The sequence below is a fragment of the Conger conger genome, chromosome 2 (assembly GCF_963514075.1).
Source record: "Conger conger chromosome 2, fConCon1.1, whole genome shotgun sequence".
In the NCBI taxonomy this organism is placed as follows: Eukaryota; Metazoa; Chordata; class Actinopteri; order Anguilliformes; family Congridae; genus Conger; species Conger conger.
The window spans coordinates 31,515,138-31,538,436 of NC_083761.1; the positions used below are offsets into that span (position 1 = coordinate 31,515,138).

Sequence of the window (23,299 nt, forward strand, 5' to 3'; positions counted from 1 at the left end):
GGAACGTTGTGTGGGAGGTACCAGTACATCTTTTATTTCTCCCAGAAACAGCATCATTATTTGTATGGCTTGGTGTCACAGAAACCGCATGGGATTTTCTCTTTTTTGGCAGTCCCTTTCATTCCGAGTTTCTTTTCTGAGATTGTATTAGTTATCCTCCAAAACAAACAAACCCGCTCTTTCCGCGATGGACAAAGGGGATTAAAAGCAGCATATAATTGCAATCAATCCGTCCATCCATTATCTTAACCCGCTTACCCTGAACCCAGCATACCTTGGGCGAAAGGCAGGATACACCCTGGACAGGTCACCAGTCCATCACAGGGAACACACCATACACTCACACACTCATACCCACGGGCAATTTAGACTCTCCGATCAGCCTAACCTGCATGTCTTTGGAAACCTGAGTACCCGGAGGAAACCCACGCAAACATGGGGAGAACATGCAAACTCTACAAAGAGAGGCCCCAGCCGACCGGGATTCGAACCCAGGACCTTCTTGCTGTGAGGCAGCAGTGCTACCCACTGCACCAATCATTGCATTTAGCCTACTAATATTTTTTACTAGCAGCTACATAGATTTTTTTTTAAACTTCAGTTCCTGTCACTTTGGTTGAGCACGTCATTTTGGTCACTTCCCACTGCTTAGCATGAGCTATTGCTTTATTTAATACATAATTTAGTTTAAAAAAATACCCAGCTTGGCTGCAATCATTAATTAATGTTTCCTACTAATAATCTGTTTGATGATTTCTTGCTCTGGGGTTGAAATAGTGATTCATGTTGCAAAGATAATTTCAGTGCATCTTCGAAGCCTAGATCTGCATTTCTGTCTTGGACCTTGCTTTACACCTGCTCTATAGATGCAGAGAAATTTCACACACAATTTGACCACCGTTAATTGCCTTAACTTTATCAAATTCAACAGAATACATCTGTTGCCTAGATCACATGCATGCTGCAATTCTAAAACAGTAGCCAATCTAGCTAGCGAACGTTAGCCATGTTAACGTTATTGTAGCAGTGGTTATTGTGTGCGCATTCAATAGTATAGCTGTTGCTATTTCGTATTATCTTCACGGCCATTGCCATGTTTCTTTACAATTCAGAGACATTCCCTTGAGCATGAACCAGAACCAGAAGTAACCAACGATTTGAAGTCACGTTACATTCAGTAAACATGGACAATCCTGAGATAAGCATTCTTTTATCGAGTAGGCCGTGTTAATGTTGCACTTTTTGCTAAAGCAAAATTGTGTTTTTTTGGGGTTTTTTTTACATTTAAGCACCCAGTTGGAAAAAAACACCCTGTTATAGTCACCAGCTGGTTAAATTCAGTATTTTTTGGTATTTTCAACAGTTAGCATGCTACAGCTAACAAAGTACATCTATGATCAACGGATATTTTCCTTCAACTGAGTGTCGTTTTCCATAGGCCAAGGGACTTTTCCCATAAATTGAGGGATGTTTTCCTTCCTACAGCCGTTTTCCATATGTTGTCTGAGGTCCATGAACTTACGGTTGTTTATATGCATTATATGTGCGCAAAATCTGGCCCTGTGACTCGCTTAGATCACACACATACTGCAGTTTAAGCCCTGCGTGCCAGTTTCATACATAAGACGCCTGGACAGAATGCATCACAAAAGGCTGAGGGCTAGATGTAGTAAGCCTTTTGCAACCCTTAATTCAATAGTCTTCTTGGGCAAGTCTCCACAAGCTTTGCACACCTGGATTTGGGCAGTTTATCCCATTCTTCCTGGCAGATCCTCTCAAGCTCCGTCAGATTGGATGGGAAGCGTCTGAACTGCCATCTTCAGGTCTCTGCACAGATGTTATATGGGGTTTAAGTCTGGGCTTTGGTTGGGCCCCTCAAGGACAGTGAGAAACTTGTCCCGAAGCCACTCCAGCATTGTATTGGCTGTATGCTTCAAGTCATTGTCATGCTGAATGGTGAACCATCAACCCAGTCTGAGGTTGCATGTACTCTGCAAGTTTCCTTCAAGGACCTCTCTGTATTTTGCTGCATTCATCCTTCCCTCAATTCTGACCAGTCTCCCTGTCCATGCCACTGAGAAGCACCCTTTATAGCATGATGCTGCCACCACCATGCTTCACCGTAGGGATGGTATTAGGACGGTGATGAGCAGTGCCTGGTGTTCACCAGACATAGTGCTTGGAGTTCTGCCCAAAGAGTAAAAATGTTTGTCTCATGAGACCAGAGAATCTTTTTCCTCATGCTCTCAGAGTCCTTCAAATGCCTTTTATCTCACTTCTTGGTCACCTCCATGACCAAGGCCCTTCTTGCCTGGTTACTCAGTTTGGCTGGATGGCCAACTCTAAGAAGAGTCCTGGTGATTCCAAACTTCTTCCATTTCACAATCATTGAGACCACTGTGCTCCTGTGAACACGGAATTGTTTTATACCCTTACCCTGATCCATGTCTTGCCACAATTTTATCACAGAGGTCTATACAGAGTTCCTTGGACCTCATGGCTTGGTTTTGTCCTGACATGCAGTGTGAATTGTGAACAGCCCAGTGCCACAGTATGCAATGTCACTCAAATCTCCCTACTCCCACTTCCTTTTAGCGCATTTTTACACAACGGATTGAAGACAATAAATAACCACTGAATCTGGAAGGGGACATCTTTATGCATAAAACCAATGGTAAGATTGTATATTCATTCCATATTTAGTAGTAGATATTGACAGTAGAATGACATGGGATGAGAAATGTAATATTCTGTGAGCAGTGTTTTTCACAAATACCTTTGGATAATTTTTAGACATTTTTTGATGGTGAAGTTTGTATGCATCTCCCAGATAGATGAAATTGTCCAATCTGTCACACCAGTTGCAGGTGAGACTGGGCAGGGGGTGCTTGTTAACCGGCCAAACTACACAACAATGGTGGGGATTAGAAACTCAATATTTGATACACAATGTTGTGTATTGCTTACCAATGAAGCCAGAACATAGATATTGTTGCTTCCACTCATAGTTTGGTTGCCCATAGAACAGAATGTCTGAGTTGAACAGTTACACGAAGGAGCTTGCGTGAAGGGGTTAAGACATCAGAAATGAATGGTAGGTTCCTATTGATGAACCTGTATACTCAATTGGGTTAATAGTGTTAAATATTATGTTATATGTTAGAACATATAAAGCATACACACAACAATAACCAGTATGTGTGCAGAAAGGCTCACCTGTGTGATGCTTCCTGAGGCCCAAACATGGTTATCTTTGAGCATGACCATTCCACTGAGATCATATCTGTGCATTGATATACCTCCCACAAGCATGGCATACTTCTCCATAAGCCGAAAGCCTGGTGTGGTTTTGCGGGTGCCGGTGAGCTGACCTTCCCAACACGCAGTCTGAGCTATGTCAAGTAGTTGCCGACAACGAGTGGCAATCCCAGAGGTGCGAGCCAGGCAGTTCAGGGCTGGTCTCTCTCCCAGCAACACACACCTTGCTGGACCTTTCACGACTGCTGTCTGGGTGACTAATTCCATACCTGATGGAGAAAACATTAGAAAACTGATGCATAATAAGATCACATATATGAAGATGTTAATACTATACTACATTAAATCCTCAAATTCCAGGTCCTTGTCCGGGATTCTATTTGAAGCCAGGCCTCGGATAATAGCCGGGGGCGTGGCCGATTCGGACAAATAAAGGCTGGCCCCCAAATACAAGCCGGGGTAATATTGCCTACCAGTAGGGCTATCAGTCCATGAGCACTAGAAGACCTTGTTTCGATTTAACTCAATGAAATAAAAGAGCTCTTCTTAATATTTTATATTGTTGGTTGGTTTAATACTGTTGCCAATGAAAAGTCGTTGTAAATGGTAAATGGTTGGCATTTATATAGCGCCTTTATCCAAAGCGCTGTACAATTGATGCTTCTCATTCACCCATTCATACACACACTCACACACCAACACACCAACGGCGATTGGCTGCCATGCAAGGCGCCGACCAGCTCGTCAGGAGCATTTGGGGGTTAGGTGCCTTGCTCAGGGACACTTCGACACAGCCCGGGCGGGGGATCGAACCGGCAACCCTCCGACTGCCAGACGACTGCTCTTACTGCCTGAGCCTGCCTGAGCCATGTCGCTCGTTGTCCTACACCATGGGTCTCCAACACGTTTCTCTCAAGCTACCAGTCGCTTGCTGCCCCCTTCTAAGTAGCTTGCCAAAGGCTGAAGCAGTATACATTTAAACACAATTGTTGCCGTGAGGCATTCCTGCCTACGAATTTAATGAAAAGTAAATCAGGCAAAATTAAAAATTAACTCAATGTAGGCTACTTGGCTACGCAATAAGGTTTCCATGTATTTACAGCACAGCGCACGTTCAATAAATGAATGAAAGCGGCTTCTACACCAGAAGCCTTTATTTCTTTATAAGAAATAAAGGCCTGCCTCGAATACAAGCCTGCCCCAATTTACGGTATATTTTTATGGAAAAATTTAACTTATAAAAGTTTTAAATAGGCAGCACGGATGGTGCTGCCTCATAGCAAGGAGGTCCTGGGTTTGAATCCCGGTCAGCCGGGGCCTCTCTGTGTGGTTTGCATGTTCTCCCTGTGTTTGTGTGGGTTTCCTCTGGGTACTCTGGTTTCCTCCCACAGCCCGTGGGTATGAGTGTGTGAGTGAATGGTGTGTGTGCCTGTCCAGGGTGTATTCCTGCCTTCCGCCCAATGTATGCTGGAATAGGCTCCAGCCCCCCTGTGACCCTGTTCAGGATAAGCGGGTTAAGATGATGGATGGATGGAAGTCAACCTATTTTACAAAAAATCTTTCAGTATTGGAACATACTTAAAAACAGTCACTATCTATAGAGAAACACAATAGCATATTAAAAAAATACATTTAATTCTCAAATCTAAGCCTTTACCCTTTTTGTGTGTACCATCACAAATATGTGATCACTTCAGAACTGCCCCAAACCAGTATGACTACAAATATGTCATTAGAACGTGTTATTAGAATGCTTACTTCATAATGTTGTCAAAATTGGTTTCTGCCGTCTAACTGATTCAGAAGATAAAATGATAGTGAGATGTAAAACAGTTGTCTTTTTGACAGCAACACAAGCTAAGCAATTTTGTGGTCCATGACCTTTTAAACAAGGTCTAACAATGGGATCTTAATGTGAAAGTACAAGCGTGATTCCAGTACAATGCCTAGGAGTCGTTTGTAGTTGTACTGAAATGCAAATTTTGTTAGCTACAATACGTTCGTTCATTTGCACTATAGGTTAGGTTACACGGTTGTATGAACACTTCATATGATCTCACTTGTATACATTTATAAATGTGGGTAGACATTTGCACTTTGTCCAGCACCATCAAGAGTCTAGTTCGCATACATATTTGCAAATTTAGTGTTTGGACCGCTTTTAAATTCCCGGGGTATAGAGCTCCTTCCTGGGAAATCCCGTAGAAACTGGAAGTACCTTTTAATACTACTAGGTACCACTGGGCTAACCTGGCCCTCATCAAGGGCCTGCCGCTGGGGGATACCCCTTGGTCAGGTGATTGAGGGAAGGTATTTTCCAACTGAGATGCTGGAGGGCTTTAGGACCATGGAGAGAAATGCAGTACCAGCCGTGAGGACAATAACTGAATAATTGAAGCTCATCAGGACCCAAAGAGGCACACCTGGTGATTGTAAACTGCTGCTGGCCACACCCCCTCAAGCACAGATGGGCTGCGTTGAATGATGAGGCCAAGGGCTTTAAGAACAGGAATTCTCAAGAGCTGAGGGGAGTGTGTTATGGTGAATTCTGTGACTGTGCTGATTTTGTGATCTTTTATTCAGTTCACCACAGGCCTGGAGTAGTGCCGCACCCCTAAGCAAAGGAAAGCTTAGAAACCGGGAACCCACCAGCCAGAAGCTTTGGAACGGCTGTCTTTTGTTCTCTCATCGCCCCTTACTCTTCACTGTTTTTTGTGAGAATAAATTAATCTCAGTTTCTTTTTAACCTAAAACCTTTTGCTGCCAGGTTTTTTGATCTGGGACCTCACACTATATAGACAAATAACAGAACAATGCTATTTTTATTTGATGCTATCCCATCAAATGTTTTATTGCTAAAAAAACAAAACCTCGCATCACTGTGCTTATCATATTTTACATAAAATGTTTTGCTGTAACAAAGGTTAATTTAGTACAATTTCTCAAGAAAAAATATTTAAGAAAAAAAAGAAAAGATAGTTGTTGAAACAGTGGTGGCGATTAATTCCTTGTGCTTAACAATGTGTCAAATAGCCGACTAACTTAAAATGAGATCGAAGAACACCAACACAAACACACAGGAAAAACACTCACACTATGTGAAAACCTAGTAACAATATGGTAAATGAGAAAACATTCACCACTGATAATCTAACAACTCATTATATTTTTAGCTCATTACTCTCGTTGAATCCTCTCAGTTATGGAATATCAACATCTAAAATGTAACAGAACAGATTCGTTTTCAGTATGCAAAAGTATCTGCAAAATTATTCTTATATGAATCTGATTCTCTTTTAGTACATTTCAAAGCTGCATCTCATGGAGTTCTTGGTGACTGCAGTTCTTGACCAGTGCTGCCCAATGACATATCGCACCAAAGGGGTAGTGTTCACACCTGGTTTCTTCGCTTGGGTGTCTGGGTCTGACTTGGCCTCCCTCTACTACATTTTTCCATGGTTCCAATATTGCTCAGAGCTTGGGCAATGGATGCCTTGAAATGCAGCAACAAGAAGAACAACTTCATATGAGGCTTTCAGAGCAAGCTCACCAACCTTTGCTGATTTTCGCATTATTGTCTGTTGACAATGGTAAGAGTTCAGACGAGCCTGAACATATTCCAATGATTTTCCTCAAGTTCAGGTGGTTCATCTCCAAGTGACGCTGCAGCTTTGATGGCTTCATGATGAAAAATGTTCTGCGTTTTTAGATTGCCAAGATAGGCTAAAACTTAGCCTCCAATAATGCTTCCCCTGTATTCATCTATTGTCCCGACTCATGCAATTTAAAAAATCTGACTTAACTGGCATGATTCTAACTTATAAACTTTTGTGTAATCAGTGGCCTATCGATGGCAACCTGCAACTGATGTCAAGCGCAATTGGGGAAGAAAAATATAACATACGGAGAATCCGCCCCTTTCTCACCCCCTACTCGACCCAGCTCCTGGTCCAAGCGATGGTTCTGTCCTGCCTGGACTACTGCAATTCCCTCTTGGCTGGCCTCCCAGCGTCCGCCATCAGACCCCTCCAACTCATCCAGAACGCAGCAGCTCGTCTGGTCTTCAACCTTCCCAAATACTCACACGTCACCCCCCTGCTTACTTCCCTCCACTCGCTGCCTGTCATGGCTTGCATCAAATTCAAAACATTGGTGCTAGCCTTCCAAGCAGTTAAAGGGTCTTCCCCAGCTTATCTACAAAGAATCACCAGACCCTACACCCCTGCCAGACCTCTTCGTTCAGCCTCCACAGGCCGCTTGGCACCTCCCCCTCTCCGAACCGCCACCTCACGCTCATGACTACTGTCTGTTCTGGCTCCACGGTGGTGGAACGAACTCCCCGTTGAGGTCAGAACTGTAGAATCTCTCCCCACCTTCAAGCGCAAGCTGAAGACACACCTCTTCAAGCAGCACCTCTCCCCGTCCCTCCCTACCTCCCTGTGAACCTTAATTGTTGTCTCTGTGATGTGCTTTGTGTATCGGTATTTTTAGTTGGCTAGGTAAGCAGTGTTTGGATAGTTCACTTTGGTCACTTTTGCTCTGTTTGTTTGTTTATTTGTTCTCACAAAAAAAAGAAAAAAAAAAGAAAAAGGCCCTCGTCCTTATCTTTGTTGTACAGGTAGCAGTTGAAATTGTACTTCCCTCAAGGGTCTTTCAGCGAACTTATCCCTGATTATGGGTATGCACTTTGTTGTACGTCGCTCTGGATAAGAGCGTCTGCCAAATGCCAATAATGTAATGTAAAAAAACAAAAAAACAAAGCGCAAATGTGTTGGTACATGCCGTGAAACTGGCCATCCCAGGATAGATAAGGATAGATAACATCATCTTTGTTGTTGCATTTGGTACAGAAGTCTGACCATACTCTCGTAACTACAAACATGTTTAAAAAGCAATGAAAAGCTGCATCGCAATAATTAATAATGATCTGGAGCCTTATAATTTTGTGTTTGTAGAACAAATTAATGCTTAATTTGCTTATATGAAGTTGTTGTTGCTACCACCTATGATGAAATCCACTAGCATAGCATTTCATTTACTTTTGCATATAGTAGAAGAACAACACAATTTCGTCTTACTACAGCACCATTTCTGATTCAAATAGCTTGTTTGGATCTATGTATATTAACTTATGATCCAGTTGAAAAAATGCCCAAGTATTCATTAGGCAGCCTGTAGCATGCTGTGATAAGATCCGCACAGCTATTGGGCCCTTGAGCAAGGCCCTTAACCCCACATTGCCCTGGTAGATTTCCTTAGTCTGAATCTAATGAACTGGAAGTAAAATGGAAAGGTTTTTCACAGGATTTTCACCTTAAAAATATTATAAAACAAACACACTAGAACCTTTGGCTGTGTTCACTTTTGCCCAATACCTTGCTTGTCTACTTGAATTTGCTATCTGCTCCTTGTGAACATTTTTTTGCCGTTTTAGATACGAGAACCAGGAAGAAAATGCTGATGCATGTGGGCCTTTATTGCGAAGGTAAAGTCTTAAAGGAGATGTCATCGCTCCTTTGAAAAATAAATTGCTCCTTGGTGTTGTTTTTTTTGTTTGTTTGCTTTTTTCAAAAATATATTATTAGCCAGTGTGGCAAGAATTATTATTAATTTATTTTGTATTCAAAGAGTGCAAAATATACAAGTTGGCATCCAGTATTGACATGTAACAGATAACTATTTGGCTTATGTGTTTGATCACAACCACACTCAAACAATAAAAAATGTAAAAAAATAAAACAATACTCTTGAAAGGAACCTAAAAAGTGCAAAAAAAGGTGAATAAATAGGTAAATAAATAAAAATGCACTTTGAAGACTTATTGTGAGAAGTAGGTGCAATGTCTGCACAATCTTAGCATACAAATAGACCTATATAGGTTAACGGATCCCATGTCCCCTCTACAGACGTCCCCCACAGCCAAAAATAATTCCACATCAACAAGAAAAATGTGCCATTTCCCCACAAGAATCCCACATCATGTAGCCTCAATTAAGAGGCAACGATTGCAGATTATCTACATATGCTATTAATGGTTGGGCAATGTGTAAAAAATTAGTCACAGGATCCTCGAATTGTAAATTAGATTCTCCAATATTAAGAAGTACATAACATCAAAAAGGCATGACATGGTCGACGGAGGAGACACAGCCTTCCAGTGCAAAAGTATCCTCCTGCGGGCAATCAGCGAGGCAAAGAATATGACATTCATTTGTTTATCGGTTAAAATCACATCCTTGTCAGGGGTCCCAAAGAACTTTAAACTGGATGAGCACACAAAGAGGAGGAGTTAACTTAAGTTAAGTGGCTGAGGTAAAAATGACTGGGACACGCAAGGATGGTGGTTCTAATCCCGGTGTAGCCACAATAAGAGCCGCACAGCCATTGGGCCCTTGAGCAAGGCCCTTAACCCTGCATTGCTCCAGGGGTGGATTGTCTCCTGCTTAGTCTAATCAACTGTATGTCTCCCTGGATAAGAGCGTCTGCCAAATGCCAATAATGTAATGTAATGGGTCAATGGCTGTTCTAAACCGTGGCGATCGTCTGAAGAAATCCTGGGAATAGTTTGGTTTGAAAAGAAATCTGACATTAAAGAAGAGTCTTCAGGTAACTCAGAGGTATTGAGTTGGGAGTAGAATTACATGAATGCATCATTAATATGCTTTGGATCCGATGTTAATAATCCTGAGCCGTCATAAATCTGAGGTATTGAGGCTGATCTACCCTTCAACTGGTGAGCCAGGAGATGCCCTGCCTTCTCCCCGTGCTCATACAAAGTGCCCCGTGTCCTAATTAAGAGCTGTTCTACAGCCCTGGGGGTTAAAAGATTGTACTCTGCCTGAAAACCAAGTCTGTCTTCATAGAGTTCTGGAGTTGGAGCTATGGCATAGCAGCGATCGAGATCCTTGATCAGATCTACCAGATCTTGTTGCCTTTTAAGGCGTCTTTTATTGGGCAATATGAGATAATTATGGCCATGATATTTGCCTTCAGTGCCGATCATAATAATGAGGATGTTTCGTAATTTCTATTAGTCACCAGAAAGAGGTCAATAGCTTGAGGTATAGTACGGCAAAACTCAGAAGATGAGAGCATAGTGGGGTCTAGCCTCTAAACACAAGCTTCTCTGGGCTTAGATTTGAAAGAAAGCTCAAGGACTACAGGGGCATGATCTGATATGGTTATAGCAGAGTATTGAGCAGAGATCAAAGAAGGTAATAGAGCCTTATCAAAGAAAAATAATCTGTGTGTAAGAATGGTGAACATGGGGAAAAAAAGAAAACTTTGTCTGTAGGGTGAAGAAATCTCAACGGGTCAATGCAGGAGCACTGATCCAAAAAACTGGATAAGACTTGAGACATCTACGAGGGACCAGGATTTCATGAACAAGTCAGAGCACAGAGAAAATACACCACAAACCAGAACATGAAAACATTGTTCCTTTATTGATCATAATTCATAGTATAAAACTACGCACGGGCATCTCATTTACGGGCCTAGAGTAGCTGTGTGTAGCGAATGGAAATCCAGAATATACAATATTGTATAACATGCAATACACAGCAGGAATGAGAATCACTTAATACAAATCATTTAAAGGTAGCCACGTCAAAATCCTGCACACAAGGAATATTAGATGACATGATCACACATTTAGGATGTCAAAAATCACTAGAGGTATAGCCAGCCAATATTAGGTATTGGGACCATCTCTTACTGTTTAATGTCCTGGTGAATATGTTAAATCAATGCTACGTCCATTGCATGTCCATTGTAAACACCAGGATCATCTGGTATAAGTAGGCAGGCAGCCCCAACATCAAAACAGTCACCGGTTAATGGTTTTGATGAAAACAGCGGCCTCTTCTGGCGACTCCTCCCTGTTGTATGTGACGCACAGACGGGCTGGGTGAAGAATTCCAAACCGGAGACTGTCTATTTCATGTAGTTGCCGTCGTACATCGTTGAACGCCGCACAGGCCCGAGCTATCTTGGCGGTATGGTCCGGGAGAAATGTTCTTCCCTCCAACCTTGATCCTCTTCAGCTCTCTTGTTCTTTTCAGAATGTCCGCACAGTCTGCGTAGTTGTGAAATCTGGCCACAATTGCGCAAGGCCAGTCACCCGTCTTGGGTTTAGGCAGTGTGCGATGAGATCTGTCCAGCAACGGCTCTCTCCAACCGTTGAGGGTTCGAGAGGGCGAGGTTGCGCCACACTGGGTTGGCCTCAGCTGAGATGCGTTCGCTGATTTGTTAACTTTTGGAGGCATTATGGCAGTCAAAACACAAAATAATTATAAAAAGTAGTATGATAAATGTAAACCAAAAATAGCGATGAACAGTGCCTTTAGAACATGAAATCGCGAGAGCTCGTAAACTTGCGTATCACTCCACAGTTCGCTAAGCTGGAAGTCAAGAATTATTTTTGATGAGAAGGCATACACAATGTTTTGGCAATTTAATTCTGTTTCTGTTAGTCACAACATTATGAATGGCATACATTTATTGTGTTAATATGGTCAGTTGGCATTCACTGGATAGTGAAAACTGGATAGTTTTCGTTATCAGCATCCAACTGAATTGGTGTTTAAAAAAATGTATGAATTGAAAAGTTCTGCAGTCGTGACGCTACGTGACGACTGCGTGATTTATACTGAAATCTGCTTTTAAACTTACAGCTTTGTCATTCGTTAATTTCAGTACCAACGCTTGCAGCAAACCTAAGCTTAATCATGCATTAATATTTGTATCAATTAACGTCTCAATGAGGTATTTACTCATAAAACAGCCATTTACTGAACGTAGCAAAATAATTAGCCTTCTCAAACTTTTTTTTCCCTAGAACGCTAAAAGCGAGAGAACAAACTAGGCTGACTGATTTCTGTTGTTAGGCCAATTGTTCTATGCTCAGTTAAACTTCAAGCATCTTGCCTGAAATTCCAAATCCCCAGGAAAAAGAGAAGCAAGTGTTTTTAACGTTATCCAGTAATTGCATGTATTGTATTTCTTTTGTGTATGTGTCTTTAGTATATTTATGTAGGGGAGCGCCTGGCCAGTTTTGCCGGCGCCTTGAGTAGAACCTGTTCCTGATCCTAATTACACTGCACATATCTAGTGTGATCATGTAATCTAATATTCCTTGTGTACAGGATTTTGACGTGGCTACCTTAAATTATTTGTATTAAGATTTTCATTCCTGCTGTGTATTGCACGTTATACAATATTGTATATTTTAGATTACCGTTTGCTACACACAGCTACGTAAATGAGATGCCCGTGCGTAGTTTTATACTATGAATTATGATCAATAAAGGGACAATGTTTTTCATGTTCTGGTTTGTTTTGTGGTGTATTTTCTCTGTGCTCTGACTTGTTCATGAAATCCAGTTGCCAATTAATTCATTGCGGTAGATCTAGGATTTGTACATTACTTAACCACACCATGACTCCTTGTAAAGATAACAAAGGTTTTATTTTTATTGTTTTGCATATGAATGTGTTGTGTGGGGTTCGTTTGGCCCTCTGGAACTATATAAAATGTGAGAAAATATACAACAATTTTTATTTTTATCTCTGATTTCTTTGCAGATTATTCTGGTGGCACTCTCCCATACAGGTGCCAACTTCTCTAAAGCTCTGCCACTGCCCCTGTCAGACTCCATTGAAGTGTACAGAATTTCCCAAACCCACACAGCAGTAGAAGTTAGGGCTTAGTAATATAATTACCAAAAAAATAACAAATAACTGCTCTCACCCAGTGTTTGTCCTTCATTGTAAATCCAGTCCACAGTGCAGCCAAGCTCATTGAAGACTGCTGTAAAAAAAGGACATCCTGCAAGCACGCTTTGTGGGGATTTACACAGAAGTGTTGCCCTGACCTCTTTTGACCCCACACACACTCCTGCAGGATCAAAGTTGGGCGTATCTTCCGCCAGCCATTCCCTTGCGAGGCGGATCAGCGCTTGTGGTGGGATGATGTGTGACAGGTCAACTGCTGGTGATGTCATGGTGAATGGTGGGATTTGTGTCCTGAGGAAAGACTAAGAGTTAAACTTTCAGGTTTAACAGGTTTAACTAGTTTTGATCTACTGTCAAATTTATACAACTGGCATGGTAATGTTCTTACCATGAACAAAGCTAGGATTAATTTTGAAGACAAAAAATGCCAAATAAAATTGCCATTTTTGACTATCAATCTCTATAATAATACTCAATAATCTATACTTGCATAATGACAACATGTTTTTATCAATTTATGAAAAATCAAAAACAAATATTTTATTTACATAAGTACATGGAGCCTTTGCTGTGTCACTCCAAATTGTGGTCAGGTGCATCCTATTTGGGGTGTGTCTAGAACCTGACTGAATAAGCCAATTATCGCTGAATACAAAGGATTTGTTGGAGCTGAAGTCTCATATTCTTAAGCTATGCTTGTGATTGCTGTAAATGCATTAAATTAATTGACTGGACATAGTTTATAAAGGCTCACACCTGTGTATATAAGGTCCCAGAATTCACACTGCATGGCTGCACAAAAACCAAGCCATGAAGTCCAAGGAACACTCTAGACCTCTGCAGTAAAATTGTGGCGAGGCATAGATCGGGACAAGGGTATAAAACCATTTCTACAGCTTTGAGTGTTCCCAGGAGCACAGTAGCCTCAATAATTGTGAATTGGAAGAAGTTTCAACCACCAAGACTCTTCCTAGATTTGGCAGTCCGGCTGAGAAGGGCCTTGGTCAAGAAACCCAATGGTAGCAGAGCTTCAGAAGCCCTCTGCACATGGGAAAACCTGCTGGAAGGACAACCATCTCAGGAGCACTCCATCAATCAGGCCTTTATGGCAGAAAATCTGGACAGAAGCCACTCTTGAGTAAAAGGCATACGACAGCCTGCTAGGATTTTTCCAAACGGCGTTTCAAGAATTCTGAGAGGATGAGGAAAAAGATTCTCTGTGAGATCAATGTGAGAATACAAGCATACTAATTACAATGCGGTTTTCTTTGCGGTCTCTGACTGTCTCCAGTTTAAGATTTTTTTTTTTGTGCAAGCAGTCCACACAGAACATAACTTGCGCTTCAGCCTTGAATACAAATCAAAGTTTAAATCAAATCAAATGAAACACCATTCCTTAATTTAACATTGCTTCTTTCTTTAACATTTTAATTTTATTTTTTCAAGGTTATTTTTTAGCAATAATATTTTTTAGCAATAGCAATAAGCCAATTATCGCAAAGGACTTTTTGGGAGCTGAAGTCTCATATTCTTAAGCTATGCTTGAGATTGGTGTAAATGCATAAAATTAAATTTATATCTCTGGGATTTTTCAATTCTGGTAAAATGGTCCTGTTTACCCGACACAAACATATTAAAATTGTTTTATTTTATTTTCAGGATAAAACCCCTTGAGATTTACCATCTCATTTTTCGAGGGGGTCCTGACAAAAGACAATAATAATATTTTTTAAAAAAACCTTCTTTAGTATGGAATCACTTTACATTAAATTCAAGTAAACAATGTGTTAACTGCAAACTTAAGCTCACATGGCATGGGAGCACAACGGTGATGAGAGAACACCTGAAACTAGGGTTGCCACATGTTCTGGTTTTCCCAGGATTGTTCTCTTTTTTGAGTGACTGCCCCAGAAAATGACTATTCTTTCCCGGTTTTTTGTACTTCTAAATGTCAGAGTTCCAAATAAATCCGGATTCTTCTACTGCTATTCTGTTTTTTCCTCTTCACGTTTAGACATGCAATCCTGTGTCTGTAAAGAGGTAAAAATGAGTAAAACACAGCAACGATTGGCCCTATGCCTATACTTCTTTTTAATTGGTAGCAAAAATACGAAAGTTTACCTTATCATCTAGCAACTGCTGCATGAACTGTCAGTCTGGCGCATGCATTCACTTCTACGACCCCGTTATTTTTTAATCTGTATTTAATGTAGAAACGGACAGCAGTAGACAGAGTCCAGAGTGAGTGCAACTGCATCAGGGTCAGACAAGCAACCCTGTGGGGCTGGTGACTGTGGGGTTAGGTGCCTTAATACCCTCAGAAGAGGGGAAGAACCAATGTTTTTTTTGTTTGAGCCTCCTTTTTGTGAACAAACTCTTGAGTGCTTAAAAGTGCAACAATCTTGTGTCTCACTCTAAATTATAGGCACATCTCTCTGATTCCCCCTCTGGTTGCCACAGAGTTAATCTATGTCAGGATAAATAGAGATAAGAAAGACAATAAGGGAGTCGTACAACTGTTAACATAGTATATTTGCAAATATGGTTTAACACCCCGCATTGCACGTAAAATGTCCCGATCTTTCACAAATCAAATGTGGCAACCCTACCTGAAGCGAAAGCATGTTGGAGTCGTCGATGAAGGTCTCGACAACAGCGTAGGCTAACGTTAACTTTTTACAAAATATTAGCTAGCTAATGAATTAAACATTCAGATCCATGGCATCCATTGCATTTTGAAGTGAGTAAATCAGAGTAATCGTTTGTCTCATAGCAGGTAGGCCTAGTTATTGTGGTTTATATTGTGGTTTGCTTGCAATCCAGCTTGAGTAGGCAGCCTATTAAGTTAAATGAACTAACGTCAGTGATAGAACTGAGGCGAAGCGTTAGTCTGGAAAGCTAATTTGTAATGAGTAATAGTTTGGCTCTACCCGGCTAGAATGTTAGCTGCATGGCTATAGCCTGCAGCAATATTACTTATACAATAGGCCTACTCAATGAAAATTTACACAAATAACATACATAAATGTCTGCGATACAACACGTATCAGCATAGATTTATGTATGTTATTTGTGTTAATATTTTTTACATTAATTAATTCATTCATTCATTATCCTAACCTGCTTATCCTGAACAGGGTCACGGGGGGCTGGAGCCTATCCCAGCATACATCGGGCGAAAGGCAGGAATACAGATCGCCAGTCCATCGCGGGGCACACATACCATTCACTCACACACTCATACCTACGGGCAATTTAGACTCTCCAATTAGCCCAACCTGCATGTCTTTAGACTGTGGGAGGAAACCAAAGTACCCGGAGGAAACCCACACAAACACGGGGAGAACATGCAAACACACAGAGGCCCCGGCCGACCGGGATTCAAACCCAGGACCTCCTTGCTGTGAGGCGGCAGTGCTACCCACTGCACCATCCGTGCCACACCATAGAATAAACAAGCATACATTTATGTATGTTTTGTGTTAATATTTTTAATTTGTGCACTATATATAAAACAAACAAGCATGTGTGTGCATTACTGTTCTGCAGTGGGTTGGTTGCATTTTCTCCTGGATTAGTTAAGTATTATTTGTTTGCTTGCTGATTCTAAATTCAGTTTAGTTGTCATTTTAGTGTTCTGTTGTGTACTTGTTTGTTTGTTAGCTATTACAAGTGGTGTTTATTTAGATTCAGTGAAACTGGGTTAGGTGTTTGTTTCTCTCAGGTAAGCTAGGCTATTAAGTTAGGCTATTGTTTTACTGGCTGGCAGGCCATAGCTTTTGTTGTAGGAGGAGCCAATACTTTGCACCCTGCTCAGGCTATTAGTACTGGCACACCTGAACTCACTTCAGTGTGCATTACTGTTCTGCAGTGGGTTGGTTGCATTTTCTGTATTCGGCGTCAGTGTTACTTAAGCAGTTGTGTAGCGCACCAGCGGCAGCTGTGTGCGGCAGCCTCGGCTACTTGCCTCGGCGTACGAAGTCGCAGGTGTACAAAGTCGAGGGTGTCTATCTACGGGTGTCCATCCAGGCTGCCCGAGAGCCTGATGTTTGATTTTGTTTCTGCTGCCTGCCCTCATTCCACTGTGTAGTATTCCCCTTGTCCTCCCTAGTTCCCTCCATGTGTTTCCTTCCCATCCCTGTCCTCTCTCCTCTCCCCAGGTCCCAGTCAGGTAGGAGGTTCGCCTCCCGCCAACATGGGCAGAATATCTCTAACCTCATCTTCCCTCCCAGATCCCCTGGTATTGATCTCTGTGTGGCTGGTGGCCTCTGGAACTGCCAGTCCGCTGTCCAGAAAGCAGACTTCATATCTGCCTATGCCTCCCACCTCAACCTTGACTTTCTTGCTTTAACTGAAACGTGGCTCTCACCTGAGAACACGGCCACCCCGGCTGCCCTTTCCTCTGCCTTCTCTTTTTCCCACACACCCAGATCCTCTGGCAGAGGAGGTGGCACAGGTCTCCTAATCTCATCCTCATGGAGATCTAGTGTCTTCTCCTCATCCCTCTCCTTCTCCTCTTTTGAATTTCATGCGGTTTCTGTTACTCTGCCGTGCAAACTGTTTGTTATTGTTGTTTATCGCCCCCCGGGTCCTCTGGGAAACTTTTTGGATGAGATGGACATCCTCCTCAGCTCCTCACCTGTGAATGACACCCCCCTGATCCTCCTGGGTGACTTCAACCTCAACTCAGAGTCCACCCAGTCTACCTTTCTCTCCCTCCTCTCTTCTTTTGACCTTACCCTCACTCTTTCCCCTCCCACCCACAAAGCAGGCAACCTTCTTGACCTCATCTTCACAAGGAGCTGCACAACAACCAACCTCTCTGTAACACCACTCCATATATCTGACCACTCCTTCATCTCTTTCTCTCTTCCACTCTCCTCTAACACCCATCCATCTCTCCCACCGTCCACTGTCACCTGTCGACGGAACCTACGCCACCTGTCTTCCTCCACCCTCTCATCTACAATCCTCTCCTCCCTACCATCTGCGGTGTCTTTCTCTCGACTGTCTACCGATGATGCGGCTACAACTCTCATGTCCTCCCTCTCATCTTCCTTTGACTCTCTGTGTCCCCTCACCACCAAACTAGCTCGGGCCTCCCCCCCCAGTCCTTGGCTTTCTGATGCTCTACGAGCTGTCCGAACCGAACTGCGGGCGGCGGAGAGAAAATGGAAAAGGTCCTGTCTCCCCAGTGATATAGCTTCCTTCCATGCCCTCTTATCATCTTTCCATTCCTCTGTCTCTCTAGCTAAATCTTCCTTCTTTCACTCGAAAATTAACGCGGCCGCCTCTAATCCCCGCAAACTGTTTTCAACTTTCTCCTCTCTTCTGGCCCCCCCTCCCCCCCCCACCCCCCTCATCACTCACACCTGATGCCTTTGTCTCCTTCTTTGAAAAGAAGGTCGATGCTATTCGCAATTCCTTCTCCCAACCCTCCACCCCTGCTGACCCTCCTACCCTCCCCAACTCCCTAACCTCCTTTTCTCCCCTCTCTGACGCCGACACACTGAAACTCCTTACTTCCCACCGCCCGACCACCTGTCCTCTTGACCCCATCCCCTCTCCCCTCCTACAATCTATATCTGAGGACATTCTCCCTTTTCTCTCCTCTCTAATCAACACCTCCCTCTCTTCCGGCACCATGCCCTCTTCCCTGAAGAGGGCCAGAGTCACTCCCCTCCTCAAAAAACCTACTCTTGATCCCTCTGCCCTGAACAACTACCGGCCTGTCTCTCTTCTTCCCTTTCTCGCTAAAACCCTGGAACGGGCGGTCTGCTCCCAACTGTCCACTTATCTTCTCCACAACAATCTCCATGACCCCAACCAGTCTGGCTTCAAGAGTGGCCACTCCACTGAAACCGCCCTGCTCGCGGTCACTGAGGCACTCCACTCTGCTAAAGCAAAATCCCTCTCCTCATCTTCCTCGACCTGTCAGCCGCCTTCGATACAGTCAACCATGAGATTCTGCTCTCATCGCTGTCTGGGATGGGTGTCACAGGTTCTGCACTCGCTTGGTTTTCCTCCTACCTCTCTGGTCGCTCCTACCAGGTGACTTGGAGGGGCGCACTCTCCGACCCTCAACCCCTACGAACTGGAGTCCCGCAGGGCTCGGTTCTTGGGCCTCTCCTCTTCTCGCTATACACCATGTCCCTTGGTTCTGTTATCTCTTCCCACGGCTTCTCTTATCACTCCTACGCTGATGACACCCAACTCTTCATTTCCTTCCCCCCCGACACCCAAATCACCACACAGATCTCTGCCTGCTTGGCTGATATCTCTGCGTGGATGACTTCTCATCACCTGAAGCTCAACCTTGCCAAAACTGAGCTTCTCTACATCCCTGCTAAGTCCTCTCCGTCAATTGACCTCTCACTGACTGTGGAGGACTTTGTAGTTTCCTCCTCCCGTACGGCAAAGAATCTTGGGGTGACTCTTGATAACTGCCTCTCCCTGGCTCCACAAGTATCCTCCACTGCCAGAACCTGCAGGTTCTTTCTGTATAATATACGCCGCATCCGTCATCTCCTGACGGAGAAAGCCACCCAGCTCCTAGTCCAGGCGCTCGTCATTTCCCGCCTGGATTACTGCAACTCCCTCCTAGCCGGTCTTCCAGCGTGCGCCATCAAGCCCCTCCAGCTGGTCCAGAATGCTGCAGCCCGCTTGATCACCAGTCAGCCCAGGTCGGCTCATGTCACCCCGCTTCTCATTGGCCTCCACTGGCTTCCTATTGCCGCACGCATCCGATTCAAGGCCCTAGTGTTGGCATTTCAGGCTGCTAAGGGGACTGCCCCACATTACATACAATCCCTGATCACTCCCTACTCCCCAGCTAGACCACTCCGGTCTGCCAGCTCTGGTCGCCTTACGGTTCCCTCTCTACGGGCACCTGGCGGTCGAGCTGCACGTTCACGCCTGTTTTCCGTTCTGGTTCCTCAGTGGTGGAATGACTTGCCTACCACTGTCAGGACAGCAGAATCCCTCCCCCTATTTCGACGCAGACTCAAAACACACCTCTTCAAACTCTACCTTAGTCCTCCCTCCTGATTTACCCCGCCCCCCCCTTCTGATACCCCTATCCCTATCCCCCCCCCCCCCCCAAAAAAAAAAAAAAAAAAAAAAAAATTGCACTTATGATGACGACTATGTTTAGAACAGCAGTCCAGGTGTATTTTCCTAGTTCTGGATGTGATGCTTTGACTTGTGGTAGAACCTATGCACTTGTAAGTCGCTTTGGATTAAAAGCGTCTGCCAAATGACTAAAATGTAAATGTAAATGTAAATATATATTTTGCTGTTGTAAGGAATACATGTTGCTATGTTATGTGTGTTAATATTTAAAATTTAGAATGACATTGTTATTTTGAACAAAAAAGTTTTGTGATTTTATCCGATTAATCGATTAATCAGAAATATTTGACAGATTAATCGATTATCAAAATAGTCGTTAGTTGCACGACATAAGATACAACCGAATATGTATTTATCAAGACAGGCATAATCAGTTACAAATTAGACAAATTATAAAGAAAAAACACTCACGCACCATGCACACCAAGAAAACTGGATAGCCAAGAGCTAGTTGTAAAGGACTCCTATAAAAGTCTTGAGTAAAGTAGCAGTGAGACTTTTATTTTGAAGCCCTCATTAAGCGGAAGTAGGTATTGCACTTCTATAAGACCACTTTGGTCGAAAGTAGACAGGTATATCTCCGGTACACTGCTCTAAAACTAAGGCTGGAAAAGGTATAATTAAAACCAACATTGCTCGACAATAGAAGGTGTATGGTGATATTGAAGCACCTAGCTGGACTGGGAACAAGGTATTGTGTGATTCGACTAGTTTTCATTGATATGTTATATGCAATGTGGTCTATGCTATCAAGTCACGCTAATATTAGCTTTGTTTAGTTTTGAGGTTTGTTTAGATGTCTGTGGCATCACAGCAATGTGATGTTTCCTAGCCTTTCATGTTCTTATGTCACAATATATGTTAGTAAACATTTAGATTATTGCCCATATGTATGGTTAATATGTATAAAGTTAATTGTATTTAGTATAAAGGTATTTGCGTTCGTTTGTAAGAGCTCATTTTATACGATTTCTGTCCTGTAGCTCTTACGGTGTTTAAAGGAGAAAGGAAGGAAGAGCAATTTGTGTTAAAAATAAGGATCAAGGCTGAACATAAATAAAGACTCTTGAAAACATCAGTAAGCTTCACCATTTGTCTGGCTGGGGTTCGCTACACTAGTAGCAACAGTAAATAGTGACAGTTAACAGGAGCAGACCATTTTTAAATGAACCTAAATGCTGCAGACATTTCAGAGAAATTGGTAGGTTGTCCCAGTCTCTGGGAGCCTTATAATTAAATGTTTTTTTCCGATTTCAAGTGAAGTTTTTGGGACGTGAAAATGATTATGTCAAAGAGAATAATTAAAATTAGAATTTTGTGGGTTGAGAAGCTCTTGTAAATAGATAGGATGGTTGAAATTAATACCTTTGAAAATAAACTGTTACCAGTGCAGCAGTTGCCTATTTCCGAGAGAAAGCCATTGTAGTTGATTGTACATTATACAGTGGTGGAGTTTTAAAGTGACAATTGAGAATAAATCTGTATAAATTATTAGATATGACATCTAGTTTTTGAAGCATTTGTTTTTTGCATTCATGGAAAACAGTTCTTTGATCTGTACAAAACACCAATGGAACAGCAAATCTTTCTACATAGATGATCAATGTGCTTTTTGTATGATAATTCAGAATCATTTGCCCCAGATATATTACACAATCAACTTTAGTGAGTAGTGCATCAGATGTAAAAAAACTAAAATTATATTATATTTAAGCCTTTGGCTTGTACCTAACAGCATGATGTAAGACTTTGTCTGATTAAGAACTAGCTTATTTGTAACAAACCAGTTTTGTATCAGGTCAAACCCAGACTAGAGAAAAGCAATGATCTGTAATGTATTTTACCTGGCAGCATAGATTACTGAATCAGGTTTTGCATAATAAAGGGAGATAAAGTAAAAGAGAAGGGGTCCCAGAATAGAGCCTTGTGGAACACCTTTATTAATACAAATAAGATCAGACTGATGCCCTTCAATAAACACACACTGCTTCCTACCAATAAGATATGCATTGAATCAGGTCAGAGCATTCTGAGAAAGTCCAATATTTTTCTATTTTTCTAATAATATGATGATCCACCAAGTCAAAAGCCTTGGATAAATCAATTAAAATTGCACCTGTTAATTTGCCTTGATAAGGAGGATGTTATGTCATTAGTCATTTTCAATAGTGCTATAGTAGTGGAATGTTTGGGTCTCAGACCAGATTGGAAAGATAATATATCATGTTCTGTTCTGAATAATTGAGTAAATATGAACTTTTCAAAAACTTTTGCAATTGTAGAGATAATGGATATGGGTCTATAATTGTTAAGGTCAAGACAGTTGCCACCTTTATGTAAAGGAGTCAGTCTTGCATATTTCCAAACATGAGGGATCTTGCCAGTGGACAAAGAGAGGTTAAACAAGTCTGCTAGGGGGTACATCAATACATGGGCAGCCCATTTGATAAATTTAGCCTCAAGTCCATCTAAGCCAGGACTCTTGTTGGATTTCAAATCGTGAAGAACAGAAAGCACTTCAGTTGGTTAGATTTTCCTGAAGCTGAATTATTCATGTTCTGGTGTTGAATATAATTAGGAGTATGTTGGTTCATTTCAGAACATGTATGCATTGAGCTGATAGATGTCAAATGTTGATTGAAGACATCAAGCTCTTCTGGAAATGATGTGATCTTTGAATATTACCTGTTTAATTGACTGGTTGCCAGATTTATTGAGAAAGTAATTTGCTTTTCTCCAGAACCGTTTCCGTTTTGTTTTTTTAAGTTTGGAAAGACTGTTGGCATAAGCAGCTTTTACAGGTTAGCTTGTGTTTCGCAGCGGTTTGTAAACTGAATAGACTTATCAAATCAGAATTAACCCAAAGTAGATGACTACTTTAACTAATTGTTTTCCAGAGTGCACGTTTGTTGCATATATTTATGAACGAAGACAGATAGTCCCAAGCTTCCTGCACAGTTGGTATAACTTTAAATCTATACCAATTAGGTCTTTAATATAAGAGTCTATTTATATTTTTGCACCGTCTAATGCTTATGAATTTGAGACTTTGGTATTTAAAATTTCCATATACAGTAGATTATAGAATGATCACTGAAACGGTGAGATGGTATGCCAGTTTTCGAAATCCTCTCAGGATGTGTGGTTATGATCCACTCTAACATTTTGTGATTGA

The 23,299-nt window shown here is 42.1% G+C and overlaps 1 protein-coding gene across 1 annotated transcript in view; it reads right to left on the reverse strand.

Moving 5' to 3' along the window:
* LOC133122677 (nicotinate-nucleotide pyrophosphorylase [carboxylating]-like) overlaps nucleotides 1-23,299 on the reverse strand; it is a 36,835-nt gene that overhangs the window by 7,181 nt on the left and 6,355 nt on the right. Inside the window, exons 2-3 of the mRNA XM_061232764.1 lie at nucleotides 13,010-13,284; nucleotides 3,217-3,527 (exon numbers count right to left, since the gene is read on the reverse strand). Coding sequence (XP_061088748.1) covers nucleotides 3,217-3,527; nucleotides 13,010-13,262 — 564 coding nt within the window. The 5' untranslated portion in view covers nucleotides 13,263-13,284. The remainder of the gene's footprint in view (nucleotides 1-3,216; nucleotides 3,528-13,009; nucleotides 13,285-23,299) is intronic.